The sequence below is a fragment of the Helianthus annuus genome, chromosome 4 (genome assembly GCF_002127325.2).
Source record: "Helianthus annuus cultivar XRQ/B chromosome 4, HanXRQr2.0-SUNRISE, whole genome shotgun sequence".
Classification (NCBI taxonomy): Eukaryota; Viridiplantae; Streptophyta; class Magnoliopsida; order Asterales; family Asteraceae; genus Helianthus; species Helianthus annuus.
The window spans coordinates 148,219,107-148,238,332 of NC_035436.2; the positions used below are offsets into that span (position 1 = coordinate 148,219,107).

Here is a 19,226-nt window from a genome sequence, read left to right on the forward strand (position 1 = left end):
CAATATCATTCGAAGCTATGAAAGTAGCCGCCCAGCTATTGAATGCTTACTCACACAAAGGGCTTAGTAGACTGTCATATTCACTGCAATAGATATCGTCTTAAATGAAGAGATGAAAAAAAAATCTTTTTAATTTTAATATGAAACTATCACTTTCATCTATAAATATTAACAATCTGAAAAAGATATTCTTCACAACAAAATCATCTCTTCAAAAGTCTGTCATCAGAAAACTTCTTATTTCAAATGGGTCAACCAAAATCAATGGAATCCAACCAATTCCCTCTCAACCTTTACGAAAATCATAATCTCAGGCTAAGATCTAACTTGGAAGGACCTGCATGGGAGGACTGCAGGTTTGTATACAATATGATCATGCGAAGTCCTTTGGGTTTTGCTATATCAACACATGTCACTATATATCCAGAACTTCTTCAAGATTTTTGGTGGAATGCTCAAGTCGTTATGAGTGGCACTTCCATGTGGATAAATAGTGAGGTTATGGGGGTAAAAATCACCCTAAAGGAGGAAACACTTAGAGATGTCCTCCAATTGGGTGATGATAAAAAAGTCACCATACTGGATAAGGCAGAGGTGCAACGAACCTTGATAGAAATGGGTTACCATTCAAACAACGTGTCAAGGCAAGTTTGCAAATCTGGGTTTATATCACCTTTCCAGTATCTGGTAACACAACTAAGTGTTTGCTTTTCTAAAAAGACTGGACACTTTAATGAGCTATCTCATAGGATGATGGAAGTGGTTCACGCTATTGTACAGGAAAAACCTTACAACTATGCTAAGTTTCTCATGAGAGACTTAGAAGCAAATGTCCATGACCGTAATCCTTTTCTGATCTACCCTCGTTTTGTAACCAAGGTAATCACAAGTCAGCTGGACTTTGGAGGTATGAGAAGCTGTTATACAAGAGCTGAGCTGGCACTTCAAGAAAACTTAAGAGTTGCTTCCCTGGTTCCATCAACCAATCACACAGGAAGGATAACCAGTCTCTGGTTATATGTGAAGTGCATGTATAACGTGTTGGATGAGGAGGATGAGTAGTTAGGTTTACTTGTTTTTGTTTTAGTTGTGTGTTTAACTATCTTTTGTTTAGTAATATATTAAGTTTGTCTTAAATACATGATAGTTATATATGTCAATAGGTCTAGGGGAACTAAGAAATTTTGTCTAATAAAAACAATGAAAATCTGATAAAAATCAAATGAAATCTGATAGGATTTAGTAAATCACCAGAATCTGATAAAATTTATCAGAAACCTCATTAAACCATCAGAATCTGATTCAAATCACCAGATAAAATTGAAAAGTTGATGAAAACATCAAAAGAAAATTTTTCTTGACAAACGGGAAGGTTCGATTGTTCAAACAGAAAAGAAACATGACTTTGATAAGATACAAAGGAACTTACAAAACATCTAAATTATTTTTAGATAAGTTTCTTTCAAATTTATTTTTTCCTAAGGATTGGATCAAGCTATATGACAAAGACTTCCTGATACAACAGAACAAAGGTGTGGAGTTCACAAAATCAAGGTAAGTAAAAATTCCTCAAACTCTACTCATTCCCTCTCATCTTAAAAAAAAAAGCCTGATTCAAAATTCTATAAATGAATCAAATGTTTTCTGACGATATATATGAGAAATTCAACTCTCCAAAAATTATTTAGAGACTTTCTAATATATATCAGGGGAAAGCACATAATTAAAGAAAAGGTTTTTGATTGGACCATGTCTGAAATCAAAAGGGGTCCCACATAAAGAAAAGGTGCAAGTTGGATACTAGTGTTTATCCTTTTAAAATCGTTGGAATCTCTAATTATCCTTAAATGAGATATACATTAAATTAGAGATAAACCAAAGGTTTTTAAAAAACGGTTGCTTCTTTAAAGGATTAAAACATCATTAAGGTGTCATAAAACACCTAGAATACAAACAACCCACGAAAAACACTCAAAAATCTCTGTCTCAACTCACTATAAATATCCCATTCAAAAACAGAGACGTCCATCTTCAACCTTCATTCTCAAACCCTAAAAACCCTTTTCAAAGCAAAAACCCAAATCCTAAATGGCTGCTACCAACATCAGTTCACCTCAAATTGAACACTCTGTTCCTTTAATCACTGAAGCTGAATATCTTCCATTGAAGATCAACAATGAAGCAATGAATACTAACACTGAACAATATGATGTGAAGTGTCAAATTCTCATTGAATTTCTGATCAGAAGCCCAATAGCTCATGCTCTTACAAAGACCAGAGAGGTACCAGAAAGACTGCTACAACAAGTTGTAAAAACTCTCGAACCTCACAGCACAAGTATGGAGCTAACAACACACGTATGGGAAAATATCTTCATCACAATCTCACAGGAGAAAATAAGGGAATGTTTGGAACTACCCTTAAATCAAGACTATGAAGAAGCACCACAAAAAGAAGACATGTTTGAACAACTTGATGCTGTAATGGGCTGCAAGGCAAAGATTTCAAAAATCAATGAATTCAAGAGGAACAAGCCGCCTGCCTTCTGGCAAGTGTTAATGGAGATACTGAACAAGTGTTTATTATCAAAGATTGGAGGTACAGATCAGATAAATATTCTAACAATCATGTTCAGCCTCATAACTAGGTTGAATATTGATTTTGGAACAGAAATATTTAATCTGATCAAAAGATCAATTCTGACTAAAACTGGAAAGATAGATTCACATCTACCATTACCCAGATTTCTGTCAATCATAATTTCTGATGCTTTTTCTGAAAGGAACCTACAAATTCCAAAATCAAAAATTATGTGGAAAACATAAATTATGAGACCTTGGAGTGCTGCAGGGTCATGGAAGTCAGATTTTGATGTACCTATTCTGTCAGAAAGAATGATGTGTCTGATACCAGAAGAGTCACCATACAGAGCAGAATATCTAAGGATGTTAAGCAAAAAGGCAGAAACCAAAGAAGGGTTTGAAAATGTGTCACCCATGGAGCATGATGCAGAAGAATCAAGCACACTAAGAATAGAGCAGCAGGATGAATCTGATCCTCATCCAGCTGATGAAGATGTGCATATGAATCCTGTAACAGAAGAACATCATGCTGAAGGCTCACATATGGGAGAAACAGGTGCAGCACAATCTAAACTCAACATATTTTATAATTCTGAGAGTGATTCTGATGAATCAATTCAAGGAAAATATGAAATTTTACAAAGAAGCACTGTTTTTACAAAACAAAATGTGAGTGAAACAAAAGACCCATTTTCTGAATCAGATCCTGAGGAGGAAAATGTGGTGACAACAGGTGGAGATCAGTCTACTGATCAAGGAAACCTGGATGAGAAAAAAAAAGTTTCTCAACAACTCATGGAGAACCTGAAAGGGTTCAAGGATATGAGGAAAACCAGGACTTGAATTTGTTTCAATTTTCTGGTGAGGGAACAGAGAATTTGGATACTTCCAATCCTCTTAACCTCAGAAAATGTGTTTTCTGCTGGTGTTAGAAGAGAAACATCTGTTGTTTCTCCTATTTCCCAAGAACGTCAATCTATGTCCCCTAAACAACTTCACAAAGAACTTGAAGACAAAGCTGCTACTGTGAAAACAGCCACGGAGGAAAAACTCGATCTGATACTGGAAGAAATAAAAAATCAGAAATCAAAGTTTTATCAGAAACTGTCAAAACTGTGCAGAAACAAATAGAAGAAAATAATGCAGCTCTCAAAGAAATACAAAAGTCATCAGAAAACAAAGAAAGTTCATCAGAAATGGAGAAGGCTCTTAAAGAACTACGTGATATCAAGAAAAAGATGACTGAGGTTGCAACTGCAGGAGAAAGTTTAAGTTCAGGAAAGATTCTTGAAGAAATACAACTTCTTAGAGCCAACAGCAGCAGCATGACTGAGGCTTTTGAGAAATTGTTAATGGAATTGACCGCACAAAGAAATAAGGAAAGTCAGGAGTTTCAGAAGATAAAGAAGCAAGAAGAAATAAATACTCAAGCTCTTACTAACATCCACTTGTTAGTAAAGAGATTGCAGTACAATGTTGCCACACTGGCAAAAGTTGATCTTCATAAACTAAAAGCTCTAATTCCACAAGAAAGACAGGCAACAGGATCAGAAACTCCTCAACATCAACTAGAAACCATTCAACAAGAACAAACCAAGCAAACAGAAACTTCAACAGCTCAAAAACAGAAGCAGACCATGGGTCCACCTCCAGATAAGCAAAAGTTACCCATGGGTCCTCCACCAAACATACCAAAGTCAGACACTTCAATGATCCAACAAAAAGAACGTGTTCCAGTTCAACCATCTTCTACAACCATCACTGGAGAAACAGAATTAAGCATAAGGATGGATACAAAAGAGAAGAGAAGAATGGAACATGAAGTGACATCTTCAAAAAGGCCAAGAAAGATAATGAGAGAAGATTCAGAAGGCAACATCAAAGAATCAACGGTGCTTGAAGGTGATCTACACACAATCATGTATCCCGAAGAACATCTAAAGCACTACTATTGGAAAAGTCCAGAAGACAACCCAACAAGGTCACTCTCACCAATGAGTAAATGTATTGTTGAAGAAAGAAACAATGGCAGCTGGGTAACATTTCACAAACACTTGACCAATCCAATAGTATCTATTGAAAGAATTGATACTTTGACCACTGAAGGAGGCACATTAGGGAATGAAAGTCAAAACAAGTATACCCTGATCAGAAAAGATAAAGATGTTCAAAAGGTTACTGATGCAGATCTGGCTGATAAAGTTCACCCAATGGATATAGTCAACATGAAGAACATCATTGATGAATGGAAATGTAGTTCAGTAGTGATCAGAAGAGCCCTTGACAGTCTTAAGAGTGCAGGAGCAAAATCATACAAAAGAGCAGCACTGGCAGACTTTGATCTATGTATCAATTTTGAGTATAGCACTAAAGTGTTAATACCTCCTCCCAACACATCAATTCCAGCTGAAATTCCTTCGAAATTAGCAAGAAATGGAGCAATCTTTGACACACCAGAAATATGTGCAGTCTTCAAAGATGCTAATGAAGAGAAAGCTCTATTCAAACTCAGTGAAATTTGCAGGTATTCAAACCAAACTTTAAAATATATAAGAAACTGCATAAATGAGAAACAAGAGCAACTTAAGAGGAAGGGAAAGAACAATGAACAGCTGAGAAAAACAATTGAAGATTGTATTGAAAACTGGATGGAATCAAGAGAGTGGTACAAGACAATGTACAAGGCAACTCAAAAGGCGATTGATCACAAGAAAAAGCTGAAACCAGGAGACAAATACAGAGGTGGAGTGAAGATCAACTAATGAATTTATGAGATATTGCTGTTTTTGAACAATATTTAAAGTTTTTCTGTTTTTGAACAATGGTTGATTTATGTTTTATGTTTTTGAAACTTAGTTGCTTGATTTTTCTTTTCAAGAATTAGTTAAAAGTTGTTTAAATTTGGATATAGAGATAGTTCATTTTCTTACAATACTTAGGGGAAACTGTTAGGAAACTTTATTTGTAAGTATTGAAGAAAATCTCAATCAACTGGATCTCTGAAAGAGATAACAGTCCTGGAGATCACAGCAAGAAGAGAAGATCAGATAAGACTACTGAAATGCAAAGTATCTACTTCAAAGAATCACGAGTTGATCAAGAGTTGATTTGGATTATCAGAGAAGGTCATTTCTGATGGATCTGATGATATTTCTGATGAAATATCATCAGTTTCTGACGATTCTGATCATCAGACTTTCAGATGATTTGTTCACCAGAATTTCTGATGAAGTGGTTTATCAGAAATTCTGATGAAAGCCCCACTTGTCTAAAAGTCACAACTCTATCCTGCCACCAATGACTGAAGCATGACATTATTGGTTATCATGATTACAAATGCAACTTGAACGATGGATTCAATGAATATGTCAAATTGCTACTTTAAGCAGGATTTGTTGCATGAATAAACAATTGTTTATTCATGTACACAACCGTCTATAAATAGAAGGCTCGAGAGGCAGAAGATACTTGAGTTTGAAGCTTAGCATTCATATACAAACACCCAAACTCCACTGCTCTTCTCACCCACAGAATTCAAGATTCATTTGTATTAGATAATAATCTTACAATCACCTTGTTAAACTAATTTGTTTCAAAGTGATATAAACTTGATAATTCTGTAGGTCTTGTTTCTTGAAAGTCTGATTTCCATTTCCGCACATCTTTTTCACATATACTGAAATCACTTGCCATATTACGTAAAATGAAGTTGTTAAGGCCATACTGGGTCCAACAACTAGCAAGGTTTGCAATTTACTGGATGCCCTAGTCTGGAATGAATGGTATAATAACCAATTAGAATGTTAACGGGTCCTATTCAAGTCATAGACTTTGACCGGTTAACTATAATATAAAGAAAACGGTACGATACGCTGGATTAAGCGGTGACCGGATAGAATGTACTTTAAACCCTCACAAGTTCTAAGACTTGTATAATATGGGTAAACAATAATACATTCTGGAATTATAAGAATTTGAAGGATTTTGACCCAATTCAGTTAACTTATGTAAACTAAGTTACATAAGTCAATCGTACGCGCATAGGCGGTATCGGGTGATCGGATGAGTCATTAACAAGTTCATTATGCCAAAACGTTATTATTATGTTACCAAGTCAGTAGGTAATCCATTTTGTATGCACATTATAGTTTAAAATCAATTTATGCTCATAAGGGCATTTGGGTCAAAGTTATAGCGTAATACATGAACTTGCAATAAACCCAACAACTTATTATGATCAAATTGTATAACCTCAGAGGGTTATCCTATACATAAATATGATCATAATGCAACTTCAAATCAGTAGCTAAGTTGGCTAAATCGGGTCAGATTCGAAAGTCAAAGCAAAAGTCAAACTCCCTGACTTTCGGTTGCGAACCGAGCTATAAACTGGAAATGACGGGTTAAACATGCTTAGACGTGTTCTAATACTATTTACCAACTGATATAATGTCAAAAACATGTGTTTAAACGTTTATAAGTTCATTTTATAAGATTTCCGAAAAACTGTGTTTTGACTTTTAATTAAGCATAACTTTGACCCGTCATTTGACCAACTTAACGTGATCTTTAGGAAGTGCTCTATTAGGGGATTATCACCTACCTAATTATGATCACGTAGCCATTTACGATTCGAAAAATGGTTGGACCATAATGGTCTTAACCGAAAGACAAAGCAAAAGTCAATTTGCTTGACTTTCGGCTAATTACTTAGCCTACAAAAAGAAATAGTTAAAGAGGGAACACTTATTAGTATTCCAGAAGAAAGATGAACTCAAAGGAGGCTCCCTTTTGATTAGGAACAACTCCAATAGAAGATAGAGAGAAAAGTATGAAATGAGCAATGAACAAGGTTGAATGAGCTTGTTGTTTATACTTGAAGGAGTGTTATAAGATTGAGCTAGGTGTTAGGGACTGATCTAAGATGTGTCCAGGTGTGATATGAGGTGTCAAGACTGAGTAGAAGTGGCAAGAATGCGAGAAAGGTGGCACTAGGGCAGAATACCTTGGCCTCCAAACAAAACTTGCCAGTTACCTGTCATACGGTCCATAAGCCTCTTTACCGCCTACTGTTTTGAACTGCTTACGATCCATAAGCAATTAAAGCTTACAATCCGTAAGACCTTGCCAGTAACAACATAATTCATGCCTTACGGTCCGTAAGCACATAAGGCTTACGGTCTGTAAGAGTCACTCATAGGCCAAATAAATTGGCATGTTGATAAAATTGGTCCCTCCACAAACATCCTTCCATAATTTTGAAAAATTAGTCCCTCTCGTCCAACAATATGGCATAACTGAGAGTTGATTGGACACGTGTCATCATATAATTCGACACAAATTTTCGAGGTGTTACATCCTCACCCCCTTAAAAGAAATCTCGACCTCGAGATTTTATTCAAATTTTCGAGGTGTTACACCCTAGAGGACATGCTTCGCTCTTGTGTTATCGACTTTGGTGGAAATTGGGATGTACATTTACCTTTGATTGAGTTCCCGTACAACAACAACTACCACTCCAGTTTTCAAATGGCTCATTTTGAAGCGTTATATGGTCGCAAGTGTCGATCTCCTATCTGTTGGTACGAAATTGGAGACACACAAATCACTTGCCCTGTGCTCATCCAAGCAACAATGGGTAACATTATTCAAATCCGTGATAATCTCCTCAAGGCTAGAAGCATACAAAAGAGCTACGTAGATAAACATCACAAACCATTGGAGTTTAATGTTAGTGATCAAGTACTTCTCAAAGTATCTCCTTGGAAAGGAGTTATTCGCTTTGGTAAGAAAGGAAAGCTTGCTCCACACTTTATTAGTCCTTTCAAGATACTCAAGAGGATTGGCAAGGTAGCATACTAACTCGATTTACCTCAAGAACTCAGCAACGTTCACTCAACGTTCCATGTCTCAAATCTCAAGAAGTGCTTAGCTGATTAAGGACTTCAAGTTCCGATCAACGATTTGCAAATCAACGAAACTCTCCATTTTTTTTTGAAAAAAACGGTCGAAATCATGGACCGAGGAACCAAACAACTACGACGCAGCAGAATTCCTATAGTCAAGGTTCGATGGGAAGGAAAACGTGGTGCCGAATTCACTTGGGAACTCGAGAGTGAGATGAAGACCAAGCATCCACACCTCTTCATTTAGTCTTCCTCTTGAATAAATTTCGAGGACGAAATTTTCTAAAATAGGGGAGACTGTAACGCTTCGCATTTCTGTACTTTCCTTTATTTTATTCATGATAATGCAGTTTGAGATGTATATAAATTTGGTGATTCACATAGTAAACAAGGACTTGGTTTATATAAATGAGAAAATATTATGTTATGGTTTGTTATGTTTTGTTGAAACAGTTTGTTACATGTATGAAATCCTTAAATTGAGTATGATTAAAAAATTATCGCCTTTTAAATAGTACCATGTGTTATAAACAAGCTATACGACCAGACAGATTCCGTCGTTGGTTGAGGTGTTACACTGTGTATCTCTGATTGCTATTAAAGAAGGCACAACAGTTGACCTACTGTCTTGGGGTTATTGAGGATATCTACGTTTTTTGCCACCCCAACCACCTCTCTCCTAATAAGATTCTTAAACGCCGATAACTCTCTATAGCCAAGGTCAATGCTTGTGATGTTGTTGGTGAGAGCCTACCAGAACTTCACTATAAGAGCATCCCTCTCCTTGTCCTTGGTGTTGTATTTTCTCTTTCCCCGATGGTTCCTGTTCCGCCTTATCTATTGAGCCTACAAATTTTAATTGATATGTCTCCTAACTGGGACCTTTTCTTCACGAACAAACTTTGAAAGGTTTGCCTAAATGCTAACATCGTCCACCCTTACCTTCGACACTCTTTGGATGAGTTGATCCACGTTCACCACCCTTTAAAATCTTAGATGTAAAGTGTGGTCCTTTCTTTCTCTTCGCCTTCAGAATTCTTCCCATGTCTTTTCCTTTTTGTAATCACCTCTCGCTACTCTCTCCCTTTCGATTCTTACTCTCTCTTTGCTCTTCCCGGGCTATTGCAGCAGCTAGGTTTTTCTCTCTCCAGACTCTCCTCCTTTCCCTCTCTCATGTTTTGTAAAGTTCCTAACCTATAAACTAGTGTATTAGTCTTCTATGTTTGAAATATATTTTGATGGAATCGGCACAAACAGACTATTTATATCCTAGTAGAGTAGTAGCAATCCATATGCCTCATATCACATAACTAATGTCTCTTAACAAACAAATAGATAATACTTGTGTGTATTAGTCACACCCTATGGGCATAGCATCATAATGGCACTCATAGAATACCATCGGAGTAGAGTTCTAACATGAAGCAAAATTGAAGTGGATATTCAAACACTATTTTACAATAAGCTTTTAGTGTAATAAAATGCATATGATACTATCATAGGTAGTTATCACTTGGCATTCGAGCAGGGCCGGCCCAAGCCTAAGCCAAACGAGGCTAGGGCTTTAGGCCCTAAAATCTATAGGGCCTCAATTTTCTAAAAAAAAAGTTATAAGTGTAACATTGCGCTACAAGTCTACAATAGGTTTGTGTGGTTTTTTTTAATCCAGAGAAAAGCCCCGAATTTGTAACAAGCTTTGGGCCACCGAAATGGTTGAGCCGGCCCTGCATTCGAGTCGAGTTTAAAATGAGGAAAGGTCAAAACACATATATTCAAACACTCTATTTTTCTCTATTTTACTATAAGCGTTAAAATTATAAATTATCATAAAATACACGTGGTAACGTAGTCAAATAGACCAAAACCTCGAAATCTAAATAAGAAATTCTAAACAAACAACAAGCATATATATAACGAAGTGCATCCAACATTGATATCAAGTGATAACATTTCGCCCTTCACAAGATTTTCATGCACCTATAGTCCTATATCATATCTTCTTACACGTATAGATGAAATAAATACATATTGATTAACTACTTAGAACTTGTGACACATACAAATCATAACAAAAGCTACATGTTAGCAAACAAACGATATGTTCTTGCATCTAGAATGATTTGTCTCACCGAGGCTACGGCCCCTATCAATGAGAGACCAGTTGACCCAACACCAATCACCGTGTTGACCCAAAACACTAAACCTTTTTTGGATGGCTTGAATGTTAAGTTGTAGAAGACCATGGGCAATATAAAGTCCAAAGGTATGCAACCAAATGCACCAAATAATGCCATTATATCTCCAAAGAAAGGCAACATTGCAGCAAAAGTGGTTGCGATGATTACCGATAACGATCTTGTTATTAGTCGAGGCACAACGTTTCTAGCCGATAACTGACCCTTCTTCGGATCTGCAAATCTTCGTTCCAAAACCACGTTTGATGGTTGCAAGTAAACCTAATATTTAAACGTTCACAATATAACTTACAATTGGGTTAATGACATGCAACACTCGTATACTTTACAAGTGTATTAATTTTTGTAACATATTTTTTTTCTTCTCATTAGACATTTATACTTGTATAGAGTGTTCTGATACGTAGTTGCAGATGTAGTCTTGTAGATGTAGAAAGTGTTCCGGTTAAGTAGTTAACCGGAACACTTTTACAAATAAAACTACTGAATGAGAATAAAATGTACGTTGCATTTTATTACCAAATCATAATCATAATTTGACGCGTATGAAAAAAACTTACCAAAGTACAAGCTGCAACTTGTAAAACAGTAAAGCCATTGGTCATAAGAAGAAACCATTTGGGCAACAATGGGTTAGAACCCACCATAAAGTTCTGAAGAACGGAGCTATCCACTTGATTACCAAAAGCCCAATAACCAGAAATCCCAACACTAAAATAGTTAGAGATCACAACTGTATAACACACCAGTAACCCTTTGAACATCTTGCCCGTCACTGGCTCCGCTATTGTGGCCTGTTCCACCACAAAAGATAATATCAATATTTACCATATAAAATTTATAGTAATTGTGAAAGAATTCGCAAAAGTACCTGTATTTCGGGGATAATTCCGTTTCCATAAGTTGTACAAATGATTGAAATAGCATTGAAAAAGCCGAAAATTCGATTTATTCCAACTCCAGTCAAGGAATAGTTCCTAGGAGGCGCCTTATGGGAATTTCCTACAAATAGTTTCGTTTTTTCGGTTACATTATCGGAACTTATGGGAGGTGTTAGACACTATAACGCGAACAATCGATTGAAAGCATGCATACATAAATTTCAAGGTACCTATGTAAATTGCACCAGCAGTTGTGCATGCACAATAAGCAAAACACAAGATGAGTGACACTAGATTGATGTGCCTCAAGGAGTGAAAAGAGGGGATTTGTGCTAAAATGAGTGTAAAGCTTCCAAATATCACAATAAAATGGGATAATTGCATGGTCCCATCTGGTCTTGCCAACAAGTATATAAACTACACAACAAATGTTAAAAGTTAAAAAATATTCAAGACTTACTTATGATGATATACGAACAAGACCCTCAATTAGTTGTGTTATCAAATATTGACTCACCTTGAGGCTTTGCCCTCCAAGTAGAATACAAGCAATAACCGCACCATAGCACGAGCCCAACTGAAGTGGGCCCACATAGTACCGACCCCATCCCGGGCCTGTTAAACAAAACCAAATGATTAGTATAATGCCGGAATTTATATATGTTTAACAAGGTTGTAATTGTAAATTGTTACCTAAAATATCATGGGCCATGTCACGGAACCTAAGTTGACGGTGGCCGAGCTCGGCATGATGTTCCAATACCAGGGATAGGAGGTTGTAGGAGTAGAATGTGATGATTCCGGCTAGCGCCAACACCGTCACGCCACCCTCCCACCCCAACAATGCCAAGGCAAATGGTAGACTTAGTAGTGCTGGTGCTACAATTGCAGTTGTCAAATGGTACCCACAGTGCAACCATGATCCTATGATACCACAAACAGATGAATTAACATAATAGGCCCAATAATCAGTTGTAATGGGCCTAAAACATAAATAAAGCATTTTATAATATAAATCATCAGTTACAATTAAAATGTTATCATTTCAGTGGCTATACATGAAATTGTAACACAACTAAAAACGATAGATACGAAAGACACACTGACACTACTAAAAAGGAGAAAAAAGTGACCACGACCTATAAAAACGGTTGTAAAAGTAGCAACCGAACGAAAAAATGTCAAAAAAGTAACTGCAAAAATCATTCCGACACAAATCACATTTAAAAAAACGAAAGTTTATAAACAATGTCTCCGTAAAACCAGTCCAACATACATATAAAAAACGATCGCCAACACCCATCACACTTTATACTAGAAAAACAAAATAAATTTGGTTGCTAAAATTAGTCCCAAAAATCAGTTGCATAATCGAATGAAAACACCGGTCAGAAAACAGTTGTAATTAGTCGTTTTTGTAGTCCCAACACCTATTCATAACGGCTAGATACATGGATTTTAAGATTTACCCTGTAATTTTATTTTAATTAGCTTAACTAAACCATATGCTACAAAATCAACCGATCAAAACAGGTGATAATAAACGGATTCATGAGGTCCCAAAAGTCAAAATTTACGGTCGGTGTTCAAACTTTGTGTCCCGTAAAACATTACGTGTCAAACTTTACAAATTTATATGTAACTAAAATTAATGCATATATTGTTAAAACATAAGATATTTAATTTTTATAAATAAAACAATACAGTCAGTTTAGTACGTTTGACTAATTTGATACAATAATTTGCAGTTGAGTTTCAAACCCATTATTAGATACTTTTAAGGCTATAGGGTATGGTCATGATCAAAACCATTAGCCTCTTATTTATTATCTTTGTCTAAACAAAAAGAAAATGATTTGTTGAAAAATGGAAAGGAGGACCATGGTTGCCATGGTTTAATCCATGCAAACCATGGTGGATCAATCAAGGGGGTGGTGTAGCCTTCCATTCATGTTCCTAGATGGCAAATCATGTCTCAACCATGATCCCCACACCCTATAGCCTAAGAGACTCAATCATCTGGTACACCAGTTAAAGCAAAAACCAACATAAATTCTTAACATATATACATCTTCCCCACACACTCATGCTTACATAGTTACATGTAAATATATATATAAGGGATGGATGGAAAGAAAACTCATATATAAAGTTATGAAACCTCGAGATTTGAGAACGAATAGAGCTCCGGCATCAAGCTTTTTGGGAGGAGTAGGTTCGGTGGCATCCGGCGGAGATAGATTCCGGGAGGTTGGAGCCACTGTCACCATTGGTAGATAGAAGTATAAGTTGTTTGTCTTTCTTGTTTCTGCAACAAAGTCAAGCTAAATGAGTGGGGATGATAGTTTCAAAGTCGGCTATTATAGTCGAATCATTTACACCATATGATATTTATTTATTTATTAATTGTTATATTGCTTGACAAATACAGACACGTTGAGTACATAGGACATATGTATGGCTCCTAACATTATTATGTTAATGAAAAAGAATATACATATTACTTTTTAATATTTGGTACACTTTTCCTCTTGATATAGTTCTTAAATAATATTTGTAGAAGTCGTTTAATATATGGTGAGAAAATATTATTTGTTAAATTGTTCTTTTTTTTTTTTTTTTCATTTCTAGCTTTTATTACCCATATTTCTCATATTTTTTGATTCTTTGGATTTATTTTTATTTATTTGTTTTTTCTTTGGTGCATGGATTTATGTTCATAACATAAGCGAGCATCACAATTACGTATAACTATCGTTTTTTTTAGAAAAACATGTTCTTGATATGGATATTCATTTGCTCGCTTACGAACGGGTGAATATACATATGGATATGGGTAAGGATGGTTAAAAACGGATGAATATACATATGGATATGGGTAAGGATGGTTAAAAACGGATACGAATGCACACCAATCATTCGCATCCCTAGTGTATGCAATAGAGTTTAATCGTATTTAACTAGTTATTAAACCCGCACGCGTTGCGGCGTGAGTACATTGTAAACATCTAATGGATTTATCCAACCATTATGTGATGTGTACACCATATGAAAAATATGTGTTTTAACGTATCCGATTTAACTCAATAGCATTACGGTTGGATCAATATAAAGTGTGTTGCGACGTGCTCGAAACGTAAAGTAACTTGAATTTATATCGTCGAATGAGAACGTATTATATTCAACCGCATTCGATTCAGAACTAAATTTACGGCAAAACATGGACATACTGAAACTGTACATAAAATAAGCATGAAAACGTAATACAACTTTTTATTATTCGATTTCATACCATCCGTGCCACTCAGGGGCGTAGCTTTCAAGGGGTCGGGGGCGGCCGACCCCCCGAACTTTTCGTTCAATAGTGTTATGTATGTACGTTTCGTTTAGAATTTTTTTAGGTATATACGTTTTTGACCCCTCCTCCCCCCCCCCCTCCCCGATTTTATAAAAAAAAAGTTACTTATATAGAATTTTTAGGTTCGGTGACTTCCGACCCCCTCGGTGGAAATTTTCAAGCTTCACCACTGGCGTCACCGAAAAAGGTTACATGTCCGCATCTTTCCACACCGAAACCTCCATCAGCTGTGAAATAGAAACAGTGGACATAACCATAATGAGTTCTCCCAACTGTTGGGTTTCGACTTTAGTCATTAGACTACGAGACCAATCCCAAACCTAGTTAATCAGGCTCCCCACTTCAGCACGATCGCTAATCTTGAAAATAGATTCCATGACCTTGTTAAGTGCTACTTCTCCAAGTCAAATGATTTAAATCTTGAAAATAGATTCCATTGTTCTAGTGGTCAATGTGTAATTTGACTTGATAAATGCAATTAACATCAATGTTTGTCTTATGAGAGATCTTAGGCTAGCGATATAGGGGTCGTATAACAACCCTTCTAAAACATATTTGGACACCCCTAAATATCCTAAAATTAGGGGTGCAAACGAGCCAAGCGGCTCGCGAGCTACTCGAGATCGGTTCGAGAAAAAGCTCGAAACGAGCCGAACCTTATTGAGCCCGAGCCGAGCTTGAACCTCAAAACAAAGCTCGTTTGTTTATCGAGCCCGAGCTCGAGCCTTGCATGTGAAGCTCGTTAGGCTCGTCGAGCCTTATTGAGCTTTAGTGTAAATGAGCCGAGTCGAACCGAGCTTATTTAAACTTGTTTCCAAGCCGACCTCGAACCTAAAAATAAGCTTATTTAGTAAACGAGCCCGAGCTTCACTTATCGAGCCCGCGAGCCTAAAAAGTTTATTATTTATATTATTTTTATTTAGTATAATAATTAATAGATAATAAACGAGTCGAGCCCGAGCCGAGCTCGAGCTTGAGAAAATACAAACGAGCCGAGCTCGAGCCCGAGCTCTCATAAGTTAATCGAGCTCGCGCTCGAGCCTGGTCGAGCTCGGGGCTCGGCTCGGCTCGTTTGCACCCCTACCTAAAATATACTCCGTATGCGAGAAACGAGCCCGAAATACCCTTATACTTAGAAAAATCAAGGAAAAAAAAGTCTGGGTGTTACTCGCGGGCCACGACCCACTACTCAAGATCTGTCGCGGGGCGCGACGGCCTAGACTTGTCGGACACACAATGCTGACACGTGTCGAAGCTAGACTCGCTAACTCGACCAAGCTAGGGCCTAGCCTAGAGTCCTCGCGGGCCGCGAAGACCAAAGCTTAGGCTTACGCGGGGCGCGAGCCGCCTTAAATCTGGCCTATATATAGAGGTCGACAAGTTCATTGAATTCGTTCAACTTTCTGATTTCTCTCTCAATTTCTGAATAGTAGAAATTATACCCGGGCATAATACCCACTATAAGCGAAGCTCTGCCTCGTTGTAAGTATTATAACCCTGTTATTACCCTACACGATCGATTTAGGGCTCCGTAACGCATGCGAAGGCTCTGTCTGACTCAGTCGTTGGAGTCCCTAGGCTGCCACGTGTCCCAGTCGTGTCGAAGCTAGCCGTTGATTCAGCAACCCAAGGGCCTACCCTAGAGAGCCTCGCGGGCTGCGAAGGCCCTGTCTTCATCTCTCTCGGGGCGAGAGAACCCCCCTGATCAGCCCTATAAATTGAAGTTCAACGTTCAGTTGTTCCTCGTTCAAATTCTCGAATCCTCTCAACTTTCTGAATAGTAATTATAATTCTCGGGTATAATACCCACTAAAAAGTGAAGCTCTGCCTCGTTGTAAGTATTATAACCCCCGGTTACATATTAGTTACTCTGCTCGATTGATCTAGAGCTCCGTAATGCATGTCTAGGCTCTGCCCGACTCAGTCGTTGGAGTTCTGTCTCAGGGGGGAGGGTATAGTTAATGTAAATTGGGTTATTATACTAACGCGTGTGCATTGTTTAATTTAATAAATGATAACCAGGAAGTCACCAGGAAATACCTAAAATAGCAATGTGAGTAATTCCTCTTTTTGTAAATTGTTTTTACAAAACCTCAATTATTTAAATTACAATTCACAATGATTGAGTATTTGTAAATCTACAATTATCGTCGGTATATTGGGGTTTTGTATACATAACTTGTTACTACATTGTGAGTAGTAACATGACCACAAGTCAGGATTGACAGTACCGTGGGTGGTAATTAAAGTAGATATAAACAAATGTAATTGCAAGTTGCCCTCAATGCTGTAAAATGATAAAACCTGTTTTCATTAAACTGGGATTCACTCGCCAGTATTTCTTGCTGATAATTTTTTTTAAAACGAGTTCAGGTAACAAAATGGGAAAGCCAAATAGAAGCCAGCTGGAGAGCACTGAAGGTTTGGAAAAGTGGCAGTATAAAGTTACCTAAATAAAGAAGAAGTTTTATTTTAATAAATTAGGGTTTACCCCTATAACCAGATTGTAATGGAAACTTGGGTTTTTCCCAAGTATTTATTATTATGAAAATGTGGTGTTTTACTCTGATAAAATATTTCCTAACTACGGTCCTGATGTAAATTTTCGCTGCCAAATTAATAAACACCGATACCACTAGCTCTGCGAGCTCGCGGCCGCCCGCCTCCCGGGGCAGGGGTCGGGGGTTGCGACAGAAGGTGGTATCAGAGCTACAACCACTGATTTCAGCCACAGAAGTGTTCTGCTGACACCAAAATTTTATCCATTATGTTAGGAAATAATTACGTGCATATTTGTACATTATTGTTTTGTGTTATTTGACAATTTGTTAGTTTAAAATATGAGTGATCAAGGTCCGTCTGACGCCTATCGTCTGTAACGCCCGCGCCCCTAGACTTTTAGCTATTGTCAGTTCTAGTCCCTAAACTATGTGATACTTAACACTTTTGATACTTGTGATGCTTGAATCTAGATTCGTGATTCTTAATACTATGATGCTTGATTCTTGATTCTAGAAACTTGATTCTTGATGTTTAACACTATGAGACTTGATTCTTGATACTTGATTCTTGAGACTTGATTCTTGATACTTGATGCTTAGAAACTAGACTCTTGATTCTTGATACCTGATTCTTATGGACTATTATTCTTGATACTTGATACTTGTCTGTTGTAATCTAATCAGGCTAAACCTAAAGAGCTCCCTTTGATCCAATAACAGTTAATCTGTTAAGCAATCACTGTGAGTATACTCGATCCCTTTTTGTTTTAAACTTTGGGATGCAACATGTATTCTATTAAACTATGATACTTGAAACTTTTGGAATCTAAACTCTATCCTATGTGTATGTGAAACTTGTGATTCTTGATTCTTGATTCTTTGTGCTATGTGAATGTTTAATCCAGAGTGTATAGTTCCGCCTTAACAATAGTAGCGCTATAGGAGATACACCTCCCCATTATTCTCCGGGGTATTGTTAGGAGGATTCTAGTTTTCCTTGATTCTTGGGAAAACACTAAAGCATCGGGACACTAGGGCTATCACTTGGACTGCGAACACTAGCACGGCTGAAACTATTTTGTTATCATTTACATTGTGGATATGAGTCTTTTGAATCCATTATGCTATATACTCAAACTTTTATACTCGCCGGTACGTTTTTGTACTAACTCTATTTTAATACATGTTGCAGGCTGACAGGATGCTAGGATTCTTGAAACAAGCTAGGACGAAGCCTAGAAACTACATTTAGCTAATCTAGAAACTTTTGAAACTACGTTGATGTTTTGATAATTTTTGATCATGGATTGATGTTGTTTAGACAAATTTTGCATGAATCAATTTAATTACTATTGAAACTGTTAGTGTTATGGATACTTGTGAGCAATTTGAACACTTAGTGCCGCACCCCGATGTTTCCGCCATTGGTTGGGGTGTGACAGATTGGTATCTAATGTGCACAAAATGCAACATATAAATTACATCAATTGTGGCATAAAACTAACCTTTTTTTAGTACTAATGTTGGAAAAAGTGTGCTTTTGTCTTCCTTTTGTATTTTCAGGATTAAATGAGCTCAAATGAACAAAAGAAGCAAAAAGGCAACTAAATCTAACACAAATACAAGAAAAGGAACAAACGTGGCATGCCCGACCCCCCGACAACATCTTCCCAAGCAAAACAAAGAAACAGAGGGCTGAACACGCCCCGTGCTCAGTGAGCACGGGGGCGTGCCCAAGTGTCAGCAGAAAAGACAAAGTGGTAGAAGCTTCCATCGCCCACCACGGGGCCGTGCTCAGCGGA

The 19,226-nt window shown here is 37.1% G+C and overlaps 1 protein-coding gene across 1 annotated transcript; it reads right to left on the reverse strand.

The window, feature by feature from the left end:
- Positions 1-10,377: 10,377 nt before the first annotated feature.
- On the reverse strand, positions 10,378-13,919 carry LOC110936483 (GABA transporter 1). Its single transcript, XM_022178878.2, has 7 exons — positions 13,727-13,919; positions 12,259-12,489; positions 12,083-12,180; positions 11,796-11,982; positions 11,556-11,686; positions 11,245-11,478; positions 10,378-10,945 (listed from the first exon to the last, which is right to left on the reverse strand). The coding sequence occupies exons 1-7, from the start codon at positions 13,833-13,835 to the stop codon at positions 10,565-10,567; spliced, it is 1,371 nt and encodes a 456-aa protein (XP_022034570.1). The 5' UTR covers positions 13,836-13,919; the 3' UTR covers positions 10,378-10,564.
- Between the last annotated feature and the right edge of the window lie 5,307 nt (positions 13,920-19,226).

Bases quoted from the DNA above. Each gene is read 5' to 3' on its own strand.
- LOC110936483 (XM_022178878.2), bottom strand. From the start codon at position 13,835: ATGGTGACAGTGGCTCCAACCTCCCGGAATCTATCTCCGCCGGATGCC. The intron at 12,490-13,726 runs GTTTCATAACTT...GTGGTATCATAG, and splicing joins ATTCGTTCTCAAATCTCGAG to GATCATGGTTGCACTGTGGG. The intron at 12,181-12,258 runs GTAACAATTTAC...TTTGTTTAACAG, and splicing joins CATGGCCCATGATATTTTAG to GCCCGGGATGGGGTCGGTAC.